Source organism: Molothrus ater, chromosome 3, assembly GCF_012460135.2.
Source record: "Molothrus ater isolate BHLD 08-10-18 breed brown headed cowbird chromosome 3, BPBGC_Mater_1.1, whole genome shotgun sequence".
NCBI lineage: Eukaryota > Metazoa > Chordata > Aves > Passeriformes > Icteridae > Molothrus > Molothrus ater.
Genome location: NC_050480.2, coordinates 107042547 through 107063040, shown reverse-complemented (window position 1 = coordinate 107063040; position 20494 = coordinate 107042547). Strand labels below are relative to the sequence as shown.

The window sequence follows — 20494 nt, the reverse complement described above, 5'->3', positions numbered from 1 at the left end:
TGAATTTTTTGGGGTTGGTTTTTGTGTAGAAGGATTTTAGGTTTTGTAAAAGCAAGATGAGTTCAGGTGCGCTTTTCTTACCCAAACAATTATAATTACAGACATCTTTTGATCTCTCCATTATATAAACACATAAAATAGTTCTGAAAGGGAGAAAATGTAAAACTAAATACTCAGAAGTTGCTGAGGTTTTTAATTTTTAAAAATTGAAGTTTCTATTCAATGTCAGTAATTTTAGGTATTTTTAGTTATGTGGCACAATGTGAGTGTGCAGCAGATTAGTTTTATTTATTTATTGGGATGATTGTGTCAATTTCTTTAAAATGCTAAGGTACTGATTTCATATTTACAAGAGAAGTGCATATTGGATGATTGCCAAAATTATTTTTCTTTCTGTGTCTGGCTATGTTACCTCTGTAAATAAATGAAAGAAAAACTTCATCTGCAGCATCTGTTTTTCAGACCTTTTGGTTTTCTAAAATACTTTGTTTTGCCTCTGGTGACATGAGATGGAGAGGATGCTTCTTGTCATTGCAGAGGCAGAGGTGGATAAATACTGAGCCTTTCTGAATTTAGGTCTGTGTCTACAATGCCTGCTGGTAGTTCCCCTCTTCCCTAAGTGAAGATTCACCTAATATAAATACTGCACATTTATAGCAGATGATTATTAGGAGGACAAAGACCTCCCCAGGAATGAATGTATTGAACTTCTTCATCCTGCTTAACCCCTAAGTAAATTTACAAGCCAGAGCACAGAGCTATTAACTGCATTTGCTTGTAAAGCTTACTCTGTGAACTGTCTTTGACTAAACATGCATTGTCTTTTTCTGGTGAATACGAAAGCTAAATTGCTTTCAAATGCTAAGTTTAAAAATCAAAAGAAAGTAACACACCACTCTATAAATACATATGTATGCACTAAAGAAGAATGATTAAGATTGGGCTCTATTTTGCTTATACAGCTTAATTTTAATGTAATTTGTAGCAATGAGTAACTGTGCAAACAGTGTTGCTTTCTCCTTCCATCACAATAAGTAGACTAGGAGTTATGAATGTATACTTCAGGCTCTGCCATCTGAATTTGAAGGTGTTTCTGGCCCTGAGACCCCTCTGCCATGTGACACAGAGACATTAATGTGAGACAGATAATTACAACTATTCCAGGGCTGCTCTGCTGCTCCAGCACTGTGGTCCTGGAATAGCACCAAGGGCTGCACACAGCAGGAGTGCCCTGTCAACCACACAGCATTGCTCTTGCATTCCTAAAGGCTGAAGGTACTTATTTTTAGCATGTCCCTCTTTGAATGGTGAGTTTCAGCATTCATAATAATCTTTCTGAAGTTTTTTTCTCCATCCTTTTCCCTTCAAATTAATTTTCCTAACTTGTCCTCTTCTTATATATGCTGACCTTAGTGACTTAAGACCTTATTGGAAATTATATGAACGATGAGTAATATAATGTGATTGGCACAAGTGGATCTCTCCTGTCTGTGATAACACAGGAAAAGGTAGTACCCTTTTATGAGCATTTAGCACTGTAAAAGCTGACAGCATCTAAAGTTAGGCATGAAACACCATCTTGGGAAATCCTTTTTAGGGCTTGCCCTTTGCAGTTTACCTTAATCTTTGAGATAGAAGCACATCCCTTTATTGGTTACATGAATAAACCATTGGACTTGCTTCAGAGATGACAGCTAATTTAAAGGTGAGATTGAATCAGTTGTTGAAAATAGTCTATTTGGAGAAGCTTAAATGCCTTCACATATCTTAGTGTCTCACTGGATTGATTTCTGTCCCCCCTCTCTTGTGTTCTTGGAGGAAGAGGTAATAATTATTTTAGCAAAGATAGTACTAAAAACCCTTAAATTGCAAATTTAAGCAATGCCATGGAGCTTGACATGTATCTTTTTTTTTTCTGTTGAGATTTCATTTAATGGTATGTTATTTTATCTTAACTGATGACAGTAAAAGTCCTACAGCAGTCAGTTTTCAGGGAGTTGTTATATAAAAGATAAAGTCCTCATTCAGAAACCAGCAGTAAGATTAGTGGCATACTTTAATCATCAGGAAAGGACTGGCCAGCTGCAGTAAGTTTCTGGAAATATAGAAGGGCTGGGTGCTTGCTTCCTGAGAATTTCCAGCAACGGCTGGAGTTGACAGATGATGTTTTAGGGAAGAGTCTCTGGACATCCTCATCATCAGCCTCAGCAGTTCTGTTCATCAGTTATTTTATTCGTTTATAGTGTTCAAGTAACTATTTAAAGTAAAAATCCATTATACTCTACTGTTCTGAAAAGCACTTTGTCAGTTAAGATACAGTTATGGCAGTTGGCAACAGTGATTTTATCTGTGTAGAAACACCCTTAGGCATTTGGTTTTTTTGTTGTTTTTTTTTCATCCACTGTGGGTGCTGTGAAATACTGAATTTTTATCTGTAATATGTCTATATTACATTTTGGTAAAGCCTTTGGAGATGTGATTTCATTTGAAATTTCTCACATTTCTTTAGCAATGATTAAATTAAAATTAAATAAGATTACTTTGTTTTCAGCCATGTGGATTTACATGTTTCACATTACAGGCAATGCTCAGAATAAATGCATTGCATAGGTTCATATTACTGATGAGGTTCTTGTGCTGTAAAAATAGAACCTGTTGATCATGTGCTTTACAAATCACTGTAGGACTATTTCCTTTAAAAGCAGAGATTGTAAACATGAAACTAAATTATGTGTCATTCTTCATTTACTACATTTTTGTTCTAATTTGAGTCGAAGCTGCAGCGATGTTAAAGCAAGGCAGTGAAAAGGAATCAGCCAGAATTTTAGGACAAGCAACAAACTGCATTCACAGCCACAGTGTTTTTCTTGATTGGCACAATATAACACAGTGGATCCCAAATTAGAGTATGCAGGCAGAGACATGCATCAAAACAAGATGTGGGAACTGTGTTAAACAATTGCAGTGTATGTTTGTGTACGTGGGGTTCAGCTTTCAACTTCACACAGTGCTGTGGCAGCAATAGAAGGATGTATGAAAGCGTGTGCTGTGTGGATACTTTGTGTTTTGGGAGCTAGTTTCCTTTCAGGAAGAAAGCCAGTGAGCAGTTCAGTTATCTTATTTGATGGACTGGGCATTCTGCAAGGTTCTAGTTGCCTAGTAATGTCTGAAAATGCACCAAAGTGCTACAGAAGTTTCTGTCATGGCTTGTCTTACCACCCTGACAAGGTTGAAGTGTCCCTGAGACAACCTGAAAGAGTGGGCAATGCTTAGTCCACTTTTGCTGGATACAGACTTGCCTTGGTAAATTCATCTGTGCAGGAAATCTGGTTTCAGTTCTGTTTGTTCTCTGTGCCAGCTCAGTCTTTGCTCCTTTCACATGTGATGGACCATGCAGCCCTTGTGTTTTGACAGTCTTCCCTTGAAGAGAGCTGTATTCTTTTTGTAACATTTTCTTAAACCCTCTTGTGTGTAGAATTGAAGGATAAGGTGCCTAAAGGTGATACCATCACACCCTTTGTATTGTCTCTTTTTGATACATTTTCCAGAGCTGCTAAGCAACCAAGCAGGTGGTGCCCAGTACTGAACCTGACCTGGGCAATTGCTGCAAGTTGCTTGGAAGGTTCTACCCTCAAACCCCATAGAAATGGTCACCTCTGATTGTTGTTAACAGCACTTGTGGAAAGTTACAGCACTAAGAGCATTTTGTATTTCTTTTTCTATTGTCTTAGGTTTTCTACCCTAGCAAAGATGGCACTAAGATCCCAATGTTTATTATTCACAAGAAAGGAATTAAATTAGATGGTTCTCACCCTGCCTTCTTGTATGGATATGGAGGCTTCAACATATCGATTACACCAAGCTACAGGTAAGCAGGGTGATCCACACCTTCTTCTGAAGTATCTGGTATTAGCAGCTGTCACCATGAATCTGACAGGATGCATTTCAGGTTCCTAAGAAGCAAGATGAGGGCCATAAGGGCTGACCAGGCATCATTTGTCTGCTTTGTTAGTTCAGAATTCGAGGGTTTTACCCAGGCTCACAGAAGAAATTATGTCAGAGCAGAGGAGTGCTCTGCTGTCCTGAGGTTTACAGCAGTCACCCTGCCCTTAGGGTTACACCTTAACCTCTTCTTGCTCTGTCACTGAGTTCAAGAGAAAAACATGGACAAATATATTAAGGAAATATTTGAGCTCATTGCTGAACTAATACCATAGGAAATTTTCTTTATTCCAAGTGAAACAATTACCTATGTCTAAATATTATGGAAAATCAAGTGTTTGACTAACTTAAAATAAATAATTAAAATTTGGCTGCATTTTCATATTATTCTTTTGAGATTACATCAGAAACAAAATCCTTCTGTGGCCCATATGATCAGGAAAGAGGATTGTGTCTTGAGACACGAATGATACTGTCCTCACAAATGCAAAGCAACACATTGTAAACCAAAAATGCTGTGTTCAGATCAGGCTTTGTAGCTCTCAAAAGCCATAAGCTTTATTGCATAGATGATCTCTTTAAAGAAAAGGCTGATTTCTTAAGCAAGGCAATTTGAATAGACTTGCCAAGAGGCAGTGCTTGAATACTTAAGAAATGCTCCTAGATGAGGCAGAGGAAAGCAGAAATGGAAAGGGCTGAATAGAGAACAGTTTTTTCAGGAAGCAGAAGAGCAGCTCACTACAGAAAAATAATCTATTATAAAACAATACTATTAACTTTAGCTGCTACCAGTCTTGCTTTAGAGTTAGCACATTTCAAGAAATCCTTTATAGTGCTTGCCTTTCTTATTTCCTGTGATTGTATTTCTGAATAGCATTTACACTCTCTTGTCCTTTTTAGCAAATACATTGTCTAACAATGGACCTCCCATCTTGTACTCTGTGATTATTTGTAAGCTTTTTGTCTGCCTCGTAAAGCTACACTTCTAATTTCCAGTGGTTCTTGAGAGACACAATTATATAACTAGCATAGTTTCAAAATTCTTTTTTACTTAGGTTTAACCACTGATTTATTACAGTTTATTGTAGATGCTGAGAACTGTTACAAAACTTACCATGTTTTCATTTTTAAAGAATGTAAAATGACTATTACATATCTATTGATTTAAGGTAAAATTTCACATACTGGAGAGCTGGTTGCTGGCAGAAGGAGAAGGTATTTTACAGTCCCTACTTCCACCTCCCATCCATTGGCCCTGGTGATTGCTGCATCCTTTGCTAAGCTGATTTACCTCACAAGAATGACAGAAAACTATCCCAGCAAAACGGAGTGGGTGGGTTTCTGCCATTTTGGCAAGCTAAAAATTGATTCTCGTAGGAGTCCAGCAAACAGCAGCAAAAGGGTGCAGCTGACATTTAGAAGAGAGGAAGATGGGAGGTAGGAGCAGTGACCTATATTTTCCTGAACCCTGTGAAACCTTCATTATACAGTTCATAAATTAAGAATATGAATCTGTAACAGTCCCTTAAAAGTAAATGCACAGAGAACTATCAGTGACCTCCAAATCAAAATATATTATCCCACTGCCAATGTAAATAAAACATGATTGGCCACACCTCCCTCCTTACTCTTTCCTTGTAATATCAAGATAAAAGTTCTCAGCTTTCTCTTTCTAAAAGAAAAAAAAGAAAAGCCAAAGCCTTCAAATACATGTTTATGACTAGTAACCTGAGAGTTGAGTACTTGGTGAGGAAATGTGTTCCGAAAGTAGGGAGGAAAAATCAGGGAAAGGAAATTGTAAGAGGGAATTTATGTCAGAAAGGCAGGATGTCCAGTTCAACCTTTACCTGGCAGATTCCACTAATGTTTTACTCCATCTCTGTTACTACATTCTGCAGCACTCCACAAGGAGTTCCCAAATCCAAGTGCTGTTCTATCCACAGCCCAACACCACGATTTGGTGGTGGATTTTTTTGTTTGCTTTTGGGTTTTTTGGGTTGTTTTTTTTTGTCGGTTTTTTTTTTTTGGTTGGTTGGTTGGTTTTTGTTTTATTTTATGACCACAGGCATGAGTGCTAGAAAGCAGCCAGAGGATGGCCAAGGCTGAGGCTTGCTACATCACTCACCTGATTCTGAGCTGAGATGTAGCCATGGAAATGTAACCAGTAGGAGCCAGCTTACCTTTAAAGAAAGACAAACAAAAAATTCCTGGCTAAATACTCCTAGGCTTTTTTACTTAAAACTTTCCACAAAGCCTTCCATCTTCTTTCCAGTGGTTCAATTCTGTCCTGTATGTCTTCCAGCCTGTACAGTATTTTCTTACTGGTATTTCACACCCATGAGCATGAGCCAGCTCTCTGGTTTGGGGAACTTATTTCTGCTTACTTCACAAACTGGTGTTCCTTTTCATATCAAAAATTTAAAAAATCTTTTTCACTGAAAGCAATAGAAACAAACCAACAGGTTACAGGATCCAGAAATAACTGCAGGAATGCTAGGCCAAAGTCATTAAGTCAGTTACAGTAGTGGTTTATTTTTGAATGCAAGCATGCATTTTTCATATGCCTTTCTGGACTGGGGAGCTGCATTTGGTGGCATTTTGAGATGGTGCTTGCTAGAGCACTGTCATTAATTATACAGCCCACATAGCAAGTGCAAGTGAAGGCTGATGGAGCTGATACCAGTGGCTTGGCAGAGCTGCTGGGGAAATGCCATCACAAACCCACCACTGATGCCTCAGATTTGGCTAACTACACTGTAGGAACCAACATGTTTCCCTTCACTGTTGTGCGTGTGCCCGCGTGGGTACAGGAGAAGCAATTTCTAAGTCATCCTGGAATACAGCTGGCTGTGCAGCAGACTGTGAAATTGCTTGTCACTGCCAGGTTGTTCCCAGCCTTTAAGCAAAGAGGTGGTGCAGGGAAGAGAGACTGTGAGCCCTCAGTGCAGAGTGGAGGATTACTCCTTTTGCTTATTCTGTTATTGCTCTCTTCAGCTCCACAAAAGCTTAAAAAGCAACCAAGTCCAGTGGCTCAGCACTTCTTCCCCATCACCTGTGCACTAGCCTGCATTTTTCTGTCAACTCTAATACCTCACAGCAGATGGTAATTCTGGGGAGGTGCTCTTGGTCTGTGAAGCACTGCTCTTCACATTGTTCTCTACTGTAAAAAAAAAAACAATATCTGATTTATTATTTCTTGTTTTATGCTCCATAAGAGTGATTAGAGGGTCTGGAAGGAGCTCTCCATGGTGGGAACTGTCTTCTGATTCCTCCACTGACTCCATCTTGACCCTGTTGCCCTTTCCTTTACCCTGTTTCCAGGAGAGAAGGAAGAGCAAGGATAATGAGCAAAAGGCTACAGAGACTGTTGGGAAGGGCAGGAAGCCAGCCTTTGTTTTGCAGAATGAGACATTCCATAGCCATGCAGGCTGACTGGGCAGTTTGCTGTGACTCAGACACCAAGCTGACTTGAAATCAAATCTGGAAGCAAGAATCCACCTGGAAAAACACAGCAGGCAGTAATAGGGTTGTGTGTGAAACTTGAGCTTTGTGCTGTCTGATTACTTGGAATTTTCACTTTTTAAAAAATAGTAAGTTTGGATTTTATACTTATAAAACCTGGTTCCTTGAACTTAAAGTTCAAGAGAAAAACTTTGAGAAGGTTTGTTACAAATACTCAAAATATTGGTCAAGTTAGGGTCCTGACTCACCATGATTCTTCAGATGGGCACAGTTTCTTTCAGCAGATGGAAGAGGATGGACTCTGTTGTGGAATATTTTCTTTTTTTAAGTATTCTCAGGCAGTATGTTTGGGAAGCAAGCTCTTACCTTACCTTTAATTCTTACTTGCTACTTCTGGTTATTAGGGAATCAAGTAAATTTGGACCAAGAGTTCCAAAGTTTGAGGTAGACATGGAAAAGAAGTGCAGAATATTTTGGGAGGTTTTGTGACTCTACATAACAAAAATTAAGAAGCATTAAGAAGCCACAGTCTCATGAGGCAACCTCCTGTCAGGTTACACCACATTAGCTGCATAGCAACCTGTTGAAATTAAGAGGCCTGGAGTTTGACACAGTAATACTCTCTGACCTTTGCACAATGTGCTGATAGAATATCAATCTTGCATTTGATCAGCATGTCACAGCAGTCTAAGGAAAATGCAGTTCACAGAATGGTCTCAAGAATTCATTTTACAGAAGCTGAGATAATTCACGACTCCTGAGCCACATGATGGGTCAGATAACCAGCCTAGGTGGAAGCTTTTCCTTTGATGGTTATGAAAATGCAGAAATCTCTTACCAGTTATCTTTGTGCTTTCCTTTTCATTTCCATCCTCCTTGATATATACTCTCAAGAACATGTGCCAGTACACAGGTAATTGCTTTGGGAGGTATGAAAACTCCACCTGTTGTGATACTACATCCACAGGAGACACACTGTAAGACTGCCATTTTTCAAACCATTTCTGATAAACAGCAATGGGACTTAAAGGTAAAAAGACACAGCCCTTGCCCTTGTGGTTGAACAAATTTGTTTTCTGCAGACAGTGGTTTCTGGGTGAGCAAAGAGTTCAAGTAAATAAGAAATTTAAACCTACTAGAGGGGGAAAAATACTTGTTGAGGTTAAATGTTAATATTTTACTTGTCTCCTTTGCGATGGGTGGATGGCCTTCTGCAGCTTCTGCTATGTTAAGATACTGCCTCAACAGATCAACAGTTAACATTTTAAAATTGTTAAATATAATTTGATTACTTCAGTCCATTAAAAAAAATATAGTAATGTGTTTGATACTTTTGCAATTTGGCATTTTAAACAAATATGCTATTTTAGCTTTCAGACAGTTTCAGGAGATAGTAGGGGAGGCAGAACCTGTAATTTTATGTTATACTATTTGTTTTGTATTTAGCAATGTGAGAGGAAAATGAATAAGAATGGGATTGTCCAGCTGCTGACTTGACTGCTGGCACAAAGGAATGGTAGATACAGAATTTTTCTTTGCAAATACAGTATTGCAAAGGTCCAAAAGAAGTAAATTAAGCAGAAATTAGCCTGCTCATAAACAAAAATCAAGTGCTGATCTTAAGTCTTAATTCTTTGATTTCTTCCTTTGGGTTAAATCTTCCTTTCCTCTCTGTAGAAGTGGAGGTCCCATAAAGGAGGAACAATTCAGAAAGCTCTGGAGGTCCAGAGGTACTGCATAACTTTAGTCTGCAGACTAGACTGGACTAGACTGCAGGCTTTGAAGATAATTTTTGTAAATGGTGACACATTCTGAGTTGTCATCTGTTAGGCCAAACCACGGGCCACTCTCCTTCAAAGAGCAGAACTAAGGGAGGAAGAACAGCCCAGCACTGGTTCCTTCTTCTCCCAAAGCTGCTGGGAGTTTCATTTCCATGGATAACCATCAAAAAAGCCTCTAACTACTCAGGTTCGCCATCAAGAGGGACTTAATTCACAGATTCATCATTGACTTTGGGAGAGATCTTTCCCTCAAAGTATTTTTGGAGAAGTGGTAGGTGTATAAAAATTGGAAAATAAAAATAATCCTCTTATCTGTTTGCTTTTTCAGCGTGTCAAGACTTATTTTTGTGCGACACCTGGGAGGAGTTCTAGCAGTGGCGAACATCAGGGGCGGGGGCGAATATGGAGAGACCTGGCACAAAGGTGAGTCAGTCAAAGCACAGGAACAAAACTGCAGGCTTAGCAATGAAAATTGCAACATTTTCTTTTCACTCCTTCTCCCATGTTCACATCTCCTTTTGCATTTTACTTATTCTGCAAAAAATTAATTTTTTTTCCGTACTTACATGTTAGATCTGTACTTTGTCCAGTGTTAATTTGATAGTTTTCATTAGATTATTTTTATTTTTGCAGCCTACTTAAAAACAGTTTTTATAAAGACAGTATTTTCCAACAAAATCATTGAGGTTTTTTAAGCAATATCAAGTTCCCTGGAGTTAAACACAGGAAAATGCAGCTATTTATATTGAATTGATCTTATAAAAAAGTCTGCCTATTGCAAAAGATCTGGCTTGCTTTCACATACCTCTTTCATTATTGCAGGTTCCCAATTCTAAATCCCCAAGACAACAACACTGACTATTTAGACTCTCTTGTTATCAAACATGCACACACAAAAAAATTTGCAGAACTTTATGGAAGGTGTGAACTCTTGAGTTCAGAGTATAAACTCTTCTGTATTGTTTTTGCATCATTTATGAATAGACCTTTTTTTTTAAATATTTGATGAATATGACTGGAAAAATGTCTTCACCAAAAGGATTTTCAAGCAGTAGAACAGGCTGCCCATGGAAGTGGTTGAGTCACCATCCCTGGAGGTATTTAAAAGACACATAGATGTGTCTTAGGGACATGGCAGTGCTGAGTTAACAGTTGAACTTGATCTTAAAGGTCTTTTCCAGCCTAAATGGTTCTGTGATTGAAGTTCATATGAAAACCGTCAGCTCCAGAAGCGCATTCAGATCATCCCCTCCAAACTCTTGGGGGATCCAACTTGTAGGCAATCATTTGACCTTTTAGGGTTTTCTTTAAGCTGACTGTCATGCCACAGGGAAACCCAGTCAAACACTGAAAAGCTGTCAGTCTCTTTTCCCCTTTTCTGAACAGTTTGGATGTATTTCAGTCCATGTTTTTCCCATCTTGTCTTAATTATTTAATTGTCTTTGTCCACTTGCCTTATTGTTGACAACTGTCCACATTCCTCCAGCAGGGGAAAAAGCTTGGAAAAGTCCTTCTTATTTCAGGAACATACCTATCCTTATTTAATGGTGACACTTTACTCATATTCCAAGAATCTAGTGCATAAGTTGCTGGGAATGTTGTCAGCAAGGCAAATGTACCAAAACAATGGTGCTTGTGATCTAGCAATTTGCCATGGCAGTAAGCCATAATATCTTTTTATCAGACAAAATGGTATTTCCAGATCATTGCATCTTGATTTTACTATTTCATCTGTGGTAACTATTTGTCTGGGTCATTTCCTCACAATTGAGTTAATTATGTAATAGTTTCATAAATAGAAGCTGTATGTGCTTGCAGATACAGGATATCATTGCTAAAGATGAAGTATCCTTCATTAATTTTAATTTGGAGATTGATTTGTAGTAGATATTAATAAAATTCATTTTAATATGATAATGCTTCTTTGATGCACCTATTTCCTGCTCGATTTTGACCCAAGTCTTTTATTGCAGTTTGAAATAAAATATGTATCTGTTCTTTTTTAATTCCAGAAGCAATTACAGGAAGTTTTTTTTGCTTAGGTTTAATTTTATAAATATGATTCTGACCTTACACCAGCCTGGTGTTTTGAGCAAGGAGTAAGTTTTGTTGTCCCAGTATGTCTGTTTATTTGTTAAAAAAAACCAAAACCACAAAAACTTACAAATGTACTGGTTCCAGTTCTACCAGATCTTTATGACTAAATGTCAGACTTACTTTGCTAAACTTCTGTGACATAGAAACAAGGGTTTTACAAAACTCTTGGTTTTTTAAATGGTTTTACAAAACCATTGTAAACTGGTTGTCTAAGGATCACTTGATGGAGAATGGAGATAAAGAGACATCTGAAGACTATAGCTCATCTAACTTAATTTAGGGTAAAATTAATTGTCCTGTTTCTGGACCATAGGGGGAACCTTAGGTAATAGCTTGGAATAAACATCCAGCTTTTAAAGGAAGTAGAAGAAACTGGATTCCATTTCTGCATCCTATAAGCCCCACTTGCCTGGCTGGGCCACTGCCTTTGCCACAGGAATGCAAGGATTTTCTTCCTAGTTCCCATTCTTACTAGTATTTAATTGGCTGAGATTACCATGGTCTTTAGGTATGATAATGTTTGAGGAGGATCTAGTTTTAGTGTCTTGCCAAAGAAGCAAGATTTGGACAACTGTGAGTTCTCTAAGCTGATACTCTTCTATTAAAATAATTCAAAGATTGTAGGGAAAACCATCCTTTTCCTTCCCTATTCCACCCTGCAAATTTTTTTTTTCAGACCTAGAAGTCTTATCAGTGATGTCAAAAGAAGCAACAATTTCTGTCATTATTTGTTCCCTTATACATATGATGATATTTGGAATTTCATTCAACATGATGCAGTATCTTGAGCATTTCCATATTGAAAATTAATTAACAAATTTTCAAAGCAAGATGGAACTCTGAAGTCTCTTTTTGACCATAGCTTTATATCATCTGGTTTGAAAACAGCTAATAGGAAAAAAAAGTAAATTACCATCCACATATTATATATCCAGGAAATTAGAAGTGCTTATTTTATATAGCCTATTTTATAAGCTGAATCTTTATTGCCTTAAGAAACTGTCACTGAGTTTAATGATGTTAAAAGTCCCATTAGCTTAAACCTCAAGTGTGTTGTATTGTGGTCATTTTGTATATATTTTGCTGTGCAAAGCTTTTAGCTTTCCTTTCACTGGTTAGGAACATTACCTGGCACTCACTCCACAGTATAGGTATGTATTATTCAGGGTTTCTGAAAGCATCAGAGGTATTGACAGAACCATCTTATAGCCTCTCTGTGTTGACAGAATCTTTCATTTTTGCTGTTTTTCTGAGCAGCATCAATTATTAAAATGTTCATGAAACTGGAATTGTTCCCAGGTATTTTTGGACACGTGTTTTTCTGAAGAGATGGTATCAAAAGGATTTTATGGTATCAACTTACTTGTTTTGTTTCCTTGCTAGGTGGTATCTTGGCCAACAAACAAAATTGCTTTGATGACTTTCAGTGTGCTGCCAAATACCTCATCAAGGAAGGCTACACATCCCCAAAGAAGCTGACTATTAATGGAGGCTCAAATGGGGGCCTCTTAGTTGGTAAGAACTGCTTGTCTATCTCCCACATTTGGTGCTGGGCTTATTAAAGTAATCAAACAAAATTGATGAGATCTTCTTGTCAAAAGTTGTCAGAATGTCAATGTAATGTATACCAGGTGATAAATATGTACAGTAGTACTACTTCATTTGCTGTTTGCATAGGACATTGGAATTCTGCAGTCTCTGGAAAAGCCCCACAGTTTTGTGTGGTAAGAGCTAACCCTGTGGTAGAATCACACAGAAAGTAAGAATAGTTTAAAAAACATATTTTTATCTTTCTTTCTTCAGGTTAACCATTACAAAATAACCACTGAACTATTAATTTATGTAGCATTGGGAAACTGTGTGTGGTCTGTTACAAATGCAACTTTTTCACTTAAAATTCACTGCTGTGTTCTTAAATTCAAGAAAATTAATAGCCTCTTAAACAGAAGTCTTGTCACAGATCTCATATTCTGAGCAGTCTAGGAGCTACAAAATCTATTTCTAATAAGATCCTTATCTGAAAGTAACAGAAGAAAAAAGAAGGTGATTTTTTGTGCAATTTTGAAAGGAAAATGAGACACAAAGTAATAGTATCAGGGTCTGTTTGCCGTTTTTTTAAGCAGTATGAAAGGTGACCATATGACAGATTTGAGCTACTTATGTGAGAAGGGGGTAAAAAAGGCACCTCAAGTTCATAAACCACTGAATTATAGAAGATGAGCAGTTTTCCTAGGCCCACTCTTCTTTTTGTATTTATTAGCTGCTGTATCCTGACTCTATTGATTTTATTCTATTTTTCAGTGAATTAGCATCCAGCATGAGAAACAGAATTTGGAATTATATGGATCTTTGGTCTAAGCCATCTTGGCTAGACCTGCATTATTATTTTTAAAAAGCGATTGTTTTAAAGATTGATTAACAAGTACTTGTAAAGTTGTATTTTGGTTTTTGCTTATATGCTTCTCAATAACAAGTGGCAGAAGGTGTTTGTGCATTTAAAATAGAAATGGGTGAATATGATAAAGGATTAGAGGCTTTGTACTCCATTTGGGAATGCAAACATTGCACAAGTCAGTTTTATGTTGGGCCTAAATACATAGTTGGAAGTGCAGTTAAACTTCTGATATATTGCATATATATATATTCTATACATATTCTATATATATATATATATATATATATATATTTATATATATATATATATATTCTATACATATTCTATATGTATAGAACATATATTCTATATATTTATACACATATATATATAAATACTTCTTTATTGTTATGTGGACTTCAGCTCAGTCAGGATGAGACTCATCCTACCCAGCTTCAGTAATAAAGCTCCCTGGGTTACTGGCTGAACTATTCAGCTGGGCTCCTGTGTCAATAAGGGGAAGCAAGTGGCAACTGCAGGAAGTACATCATTCTGGTGGGAGACAGGAATCTAGGCCTCCCTCCTCTAAAAAATCTTGTTAGAATCCTTCCCTTGAATTGACTGGTAGATTACTGTCAAGCAGGATTTCCATGCTCTTGATGAGCCAGATAGGGATTTTCCTTGACTGAGTAGAATTAGGTGAATTCAGGAAATTCTTATAAGGTCTTTTTTTATCAAAGCGAAAATAAATTTTGCAGTAGTTATTGATGCAACATTAGAGATCATAACTCATCCTGTAGGTTCAAAGACCCACTGCCACATTTTCTACCTTCTTGTTGATTGAAGAAAAAGCTGACAAGGGAGAGTATTGTCACTCTTCCAAAATACTGTTTGCATTCAGTCAGGCTAACAGGAGGTGACTCTGAGGACTGCAGAGCCCTGAGCTTCTCTTGCCTCATTCAACTGCAAAACAAGACTTCCTTGTCCTGCAGTGTGATCCCCAAGCTGAGCAGAGCAGCACAGCTGTGAGCTGAAAACCTCCCTGCAAATGCAGTGTTTGACCTCTCATGTTTGCCTAGACAAAACCAGTTCTGACATTTTGAGGGCTTATTTTCATAGTGAATTTTAAAACTCAAAGTTATGTACAGGGGCATAAAATTCACAAATTAATTGGTGTTCCAGATTACACTTTATTAATGCATATAATTATTATTATGGCTAATTGAAAAGGTGTAGTGTGCATGGATGAGTGTCTCCATAGGTGATTTCTCACTGAAGTAACTACGTAAGGAACTAGCAAGGAGCAATTTCTTCCAAAATCCTGAGCAACAGAGTGCTTCAAGAGACACTCTGAAATAAAGAGTATTAAAATAAAATGTTATGATAGTTGTTTTGGCTTTTGTTCCTACTGCAATACAATTTATGTTCATAAAAGAAAGTAGCTTCAAGAGGAGGGATCTGATCTTTAGGTTAAAACCTAAAGATCTTTTACATAGCATCTCTTTAAGGCACTATATGTACCTATGGAAATTACTCATAAATCTAGCATAGTTACATATCAGAGATGACCAGAAGTAAAATTTCATTTTTCAGAAAGTAAAAATCATGTTTAAATGAAGAAACTAGGGTGTAGTATAAGCTCTTGGCAGGGACAGACAGACCACAGGAGACTGATGAGCAAATTGGTTCCAGTATTAAGATTAGCAATGACATTTTTCTATGCTCATCAGAGGCAGGAAGCTGGCCAGACGATCTCTGGGACTTGCAGGTTAGTGAGATGTAAAAGGAGCATTAAAGGAAATTAATTGCAAAGCAGAACAACTAAATGGTCTGTTTGTATTGATGTTCCCTCCTGAGGAGAGGGTGTTCCCTGCACGGGTCTCTCTTCATGGGGAATATTCTGGGGAGCTGACTCCAGCTGAAGCATCAGCAGGAAAGGCTTTGGAATGAATCAATCCAATGAAAAGTGGTTTGTTGCCAGGACCAGATGGTGCACATGCAGGATCCTAAGTGAACTCTGATATGAAATTGCAGGCTACTAAGCCTGAATATCTGAGGAACAGAAGGGGGCAAGTGTAATGCCAAGTTTTAAATGGTTCATGGTGATCCACAAGCTGCAGATGAGTAAATCTGACTTCTCTAATGGGCAAGCTAATAAATGAATACCAGTAAATAATAGCTGACATAAATGAAAGAATTCTGCAGGCTGAAGTTGCAGCTTTCAAATGTATTAGAGCTATCTGAAGGAGTCAGGCTGTATATGGGGCTTGTAACAGTGATCTAGGTGAGGAGCTATTCTTGGATTTTTAAAAGCTGTGAAAGAAAGTCCTTGCTGAGCTGGACGCAAAGTCATGTCACAGCAATGTCATGGTTAGCAGGAGGCAAAGAGTGGCAATAATCAATCCATTTTCACAATTGACAAAAACGAGATAAGAATAATTTCAGAAAGATCGTACCTACATGTGGATGCACAGTGAATAGTTCTGAATTAATTAAGGGATTCTGGGATCCCTTGCAGTAGTGAAAATTTCAGTGCTCTTGTTTCTTAAAATTCAAAAAAGGCAGGGGAATTTGTAACATCACCAAGGAAAAGGTTTAAATCAAGAAACAGGAATTGGAATTGAAGAACTTACAGGCTATGATAAACACTGAATGAATAAACAGTAAGAGAGGAAACAGTTGTATTTACAGGAGATGTGTGTTTTGATGGCTTTTTTATAGGATGGCTTAACTCCAGCTCAGAGAAAACTGACATAACTAGATGACATCAGATAATAATTTACAGGAGAGATCTCCCACTTGCCACTCTTATACCTTGAATACTCAGCTTGATGGGCCTACTGCAGTTGTTTTTAAAATATATAAGGCAAGCATTATGCTTAAAGAAATTGTCCCTTCCAGTTGTAGGAAGATAAAAATCGTAAAACAAGAAAATACAGCAGCAATTTACTTTGTTAATTTGAGATTGTTGCACTGATTTTGTAACAGTCTGCTTTTAACAAAACTCTTTTCTTATGGGTTTACATAGTAATTATGGAAGACAACTTTCATCAGTAAATGGAGGGCTTTTGATCCTTTATGCCCTTTTCTTTCTTGAAACTAATATTAAAAGTTTAAACAGTGAATGGTTTAGGTACCTTCAGTTCAGTAGTTCAAAATCTCACTTGCTTTAAAAGTTCATTTCTCCTTCAGTCCTAATTTGGTGGTTTGAAAGGCATTTTTCATAGAACAACATGTTTGGTGTCTGAAGAGCACAGAAATGGCTCTTAAGTTCTTTTGAACGTACCATTTTTCAGAGTTACGTTTTTTATCTATTTGTACATTTGCTTACGGTTTTGCTTGAAACTGTATTTGGCTTCATATTCACTGACAGCCTACTCCCAGTATGACCTAGTAGTGAACCTTTTACTGTTGAACTTGATTCTTTAAGACCTGAATACTAATGGAATTGTTCTCCCACTGAAGCTGCCTGTGCCAATCAGCGCCCTGACCTGTTTGGCTGTGCTATTGCCCAAGTGGGAGTGATGGACATGCTCAAATTCCACAAGTACACCATCGGCCATGCCTGGACCACTGACTACGGCTGCTCCGACTGTAAGGAGCAGTTCGAATGGCTGCGCAAGTGAGTGCCTTCAGATCCTTTCTGTGGTTGTTAAAATGCACGGTCTGCTCAACACTTTCCAGTTGTCATGATCAATATCTGTTCTAGTGGTTACTTCATTTCCCACACTGGATTTGGGGAGTTGAGCATTTCCTTACAAGTCGGTTTTGAACCAGACTGTCTTCAAAGTCCTGTTGAATCAAGTGGTCCTGTTTTCAAAGACCTTGTTCTCCTAGCAGCTTTTAACAGTTTGTAAGGTTTTCTTTCTGAATAATGACTCTTTTAGGCTATTAGAACAGAATATTCTCAAGTGGACCACTACATAAATTGTATTTTTTACCATGAGGGAGAGGCAGTCACCATTGTGAATTGTATTATACAATGTGGGTTGGATTTATTTGTAGGAGTTGAATGGCACTAGACCATAATAGGATCTTAATTAATTTCTCAGCTTCTGTTGAGTGTTGCAATTTCCCTGTTTCCGGCAGGATGGATCCTGCTATGGACTTGACAGGTTTCCCTGCAGTTTCCCTGCTGGCTTCTCCTGATATTTTGGACATTGCTGTGATGTGTCTCTCTTGGAAATAAAGAAATGTACTCTCTTCACATTTCAGAGCCAGAGATCTGTGGCCCCTATTGCATGTCAGTTGCCACTAGCACAATTCTGATTAATGTAACTGAGAACTTTTCTATTCTGAGTGCTAACAAACGCCACTGTGATGGTTTCAGTAGGAAAGGGCCTTCTTGTTGGGTCTTGAGGAAAAAGATATGGAAACATTTGTGTGTTTTTCTCAGGTACTCTCCACTTCACAATGTCAAACTGCCAGAAGAAGATGGCATCCAGTATCCCTCCACGCTGCTGCTCACAGCAGACCATGATGACCGTGTGGTCCCTCTGCATTCTCTGAAGTTCATCGCTACCCTGCAGTACATTGTGGGCCGCAGCAGTAAACAAACCAATCCACTTCTCATCCATGTTGACACCAAGGCTGGCCATGGAGCAGGAAAGCCAACTGCTAAAGTTATAGAAGAAGTGTCAGATATGTTTGCCTTTGTAGCACGATGTCTAAATCTTGAGTGGATTGAATAGGAAAAATGTTTATTACTGTCTCCTTTAGAAAACAAGGGCTTTAACATTTAAGAACAGCCACACTACAATATGGTGTAGTACTTACATTTAAGAACTACAGTTTAATATTTTATTGATCCAACCTGCTATGGAGTTTTCATCTTCTGTGCTTCCCTCTTTTTGGCATTTCTTTGATTTTTTTTTCTACTGCATTCCAAATTCCATTTTGAAAAGCATGTTCAAAAAAATAGCTGAGCTACTCTCAGTACTGTTGTGAAAATTTAGATTTCAAAATTAGTGCTATTTGAGCTTCTTTCCTGTAAACAGTTTTAATGTATTTCACCTATAAACATATCCAGATCATTTGTAATTAAATGTAAGTACTGTTCACATACAAGATCTCTGAGCATATTTTATTTACTCAGTAATTTATTTAAGAATGTAAATTGAAGGTGTTCAGTGATAACCATGAAAAACTGAAGAGACGGTAATCCAGTTACGTCAAATATTATTAAAAAGCTTATATTACATTCTGTTCATAAACGTGTTACAGTCTATAATAATGATTTTACTAAATTGTTCTTTCTTTCCAAAGAGACTTCAAAATGTCACCAGTATTCTCTTCTGCCATTTATTTCCGCACAGAAGAGAAGACTGGAGGCTGAAAAACTTGATGAAATCTTAGATTCTCACTGTAATCTAAGTCAAGCTATACAGATACTCTCCAACAACCCATATGAAATTATTTCCTTAACTGATTCATTTATTTAAATCAGTGCCTGGTCTTCTCTTTCTACAGAAGAGTAGACCAGGCCAGGCACTGATTTAAATAAATGAACAAAATATAAACCAACACAAAACAAAATAAAAAACCCCACTCCAACCAAAAGCCACAGCTTTGTCCAGATTATTCAGATTTTTTTCTGATGATTCTCACAGGACATTCTCTAACAAGGCAAAATCTGAACATGCATATATAACCTAATTTTGGCTGCAAAACAGCAAGAGCTCATAGTCAGACTCCCCTATGATTTGACACAGGCACATTATTTGAACTGCCATTTTTCCTATCTAGGCTGTAGAGCTGTGTAGATGTGAGTATTTGCCTGCTGTTTAATCTCTGATGCACTGCAGGAATTACTGTGTGATTTTGCAGGGAAAAAAAAAAGTATTCTATCAACTATTATTAGTCTTGCTGCCCCTCCACAAAACATAAGTGTTTCTCATTTCTGGATGAACTGATGTAATCTTCAAGAGTCATGCTTGTCATTACATTCATACTTAGACCCTAAGGACAGTATTTTTACTGTCTTACTCCTTGGGCTCAGGAGTTTTATCTCTAAACAAACAATGTCTTGGTGCAGGAAGAGGAAGGAGTGGTATTGAAAAGAGAGGGCGATGGTCTAAAGGGCAGTAAAATTAAAATAAATTTGTACCAGAGTCACTCTGTGTTTCCCTCATGATCTTGACTTCTTTTGATTCTCTCTGGAGTCCAGGAAAGATCATCCTCTCCAGGCTCTTATTAGGTATGGCTAATTTGATTTTAGGAGAAAATAAAAAATTATTTCTGCTTTCATATGAAATACCACATGTAGAACCTGTATGTGATCTGGGGTTTATTTAGGATCCGCAGGCATTAGAGTTGTTTACAAGATACTCTGTAAACTTCTGCACTCTGATCACAGCATTGAATTAAACAGCAATGAATTAAACAATCAGAGTAGAGAGTTGAGGGAGGGTTGATTGTTTTTCCTTCCAGGCTGTGAAGACAGGGTACAGATTCAGCACCCCCTTTTCCCAGAGGTATATTAACTGCTTTCTTTGATCATCTAGAAATTGTCAACAGCTTTCCCACATGGCAGAAACAAAGCACATAAAGCTGTGCCATCTCCATTGGAAATATTCATAGTTGTGGCATGTAGCCTTCTATTGAATGTACGGTTTCTGTCAAGAGGGCAGGACCCAGTTCACCTCTGATACAGAGCTTTGCAGGATAGGCTGTGTGGAAACATGGTCCTCAGACATTCAAGAAATAGAGCTGAACTGTGTCCATGCATTGAATTGCAAATACCTGAGTACAGCCAGCTCAGTCATCTCTAGGTCTGTTCCTAAAAATGCTTTTCCTTGTTCTCCGGTTGCTCAAGCACAAAACTTCTGGCACAGGTTAA

General features: G+C 37.7%; 1 protein-coding gene across 1 annotated transcript in view; it reads left to right on the top strand.

The window, feature by feature from the left end:
- The window catches only part of PREP (prolyl endopeptidase), an 86568-nt gene extending 66659 nt beyond the window's left edge, over positions 1-19909 (top strand). Inside the window, exons 11-15 of the mRNA XM_036380008.2 lie at positions 3732-3868; positions 9514-9608; positions 12666-12797; positions 17122-17278; positions 18053-19909. Of these exons, the coding sequence (XP_036235901.2) occupies positions 3732-3868; positions 9514-9608; positions 12666-12797; positions 17122-17278; positions 18053-18347 (816 nt within the window). The 3' untranslated portion in view covers positions 18348-19909. The remainder of the gene's footprint in view (positions 1-3731; positions 3869-9513; positions 9609-12665; positions 12798-17121; positions 17279-18052) is intronic.
- The last annotated feature ends 585 nt before the right edge of the window (positions 19910-20494 follow it).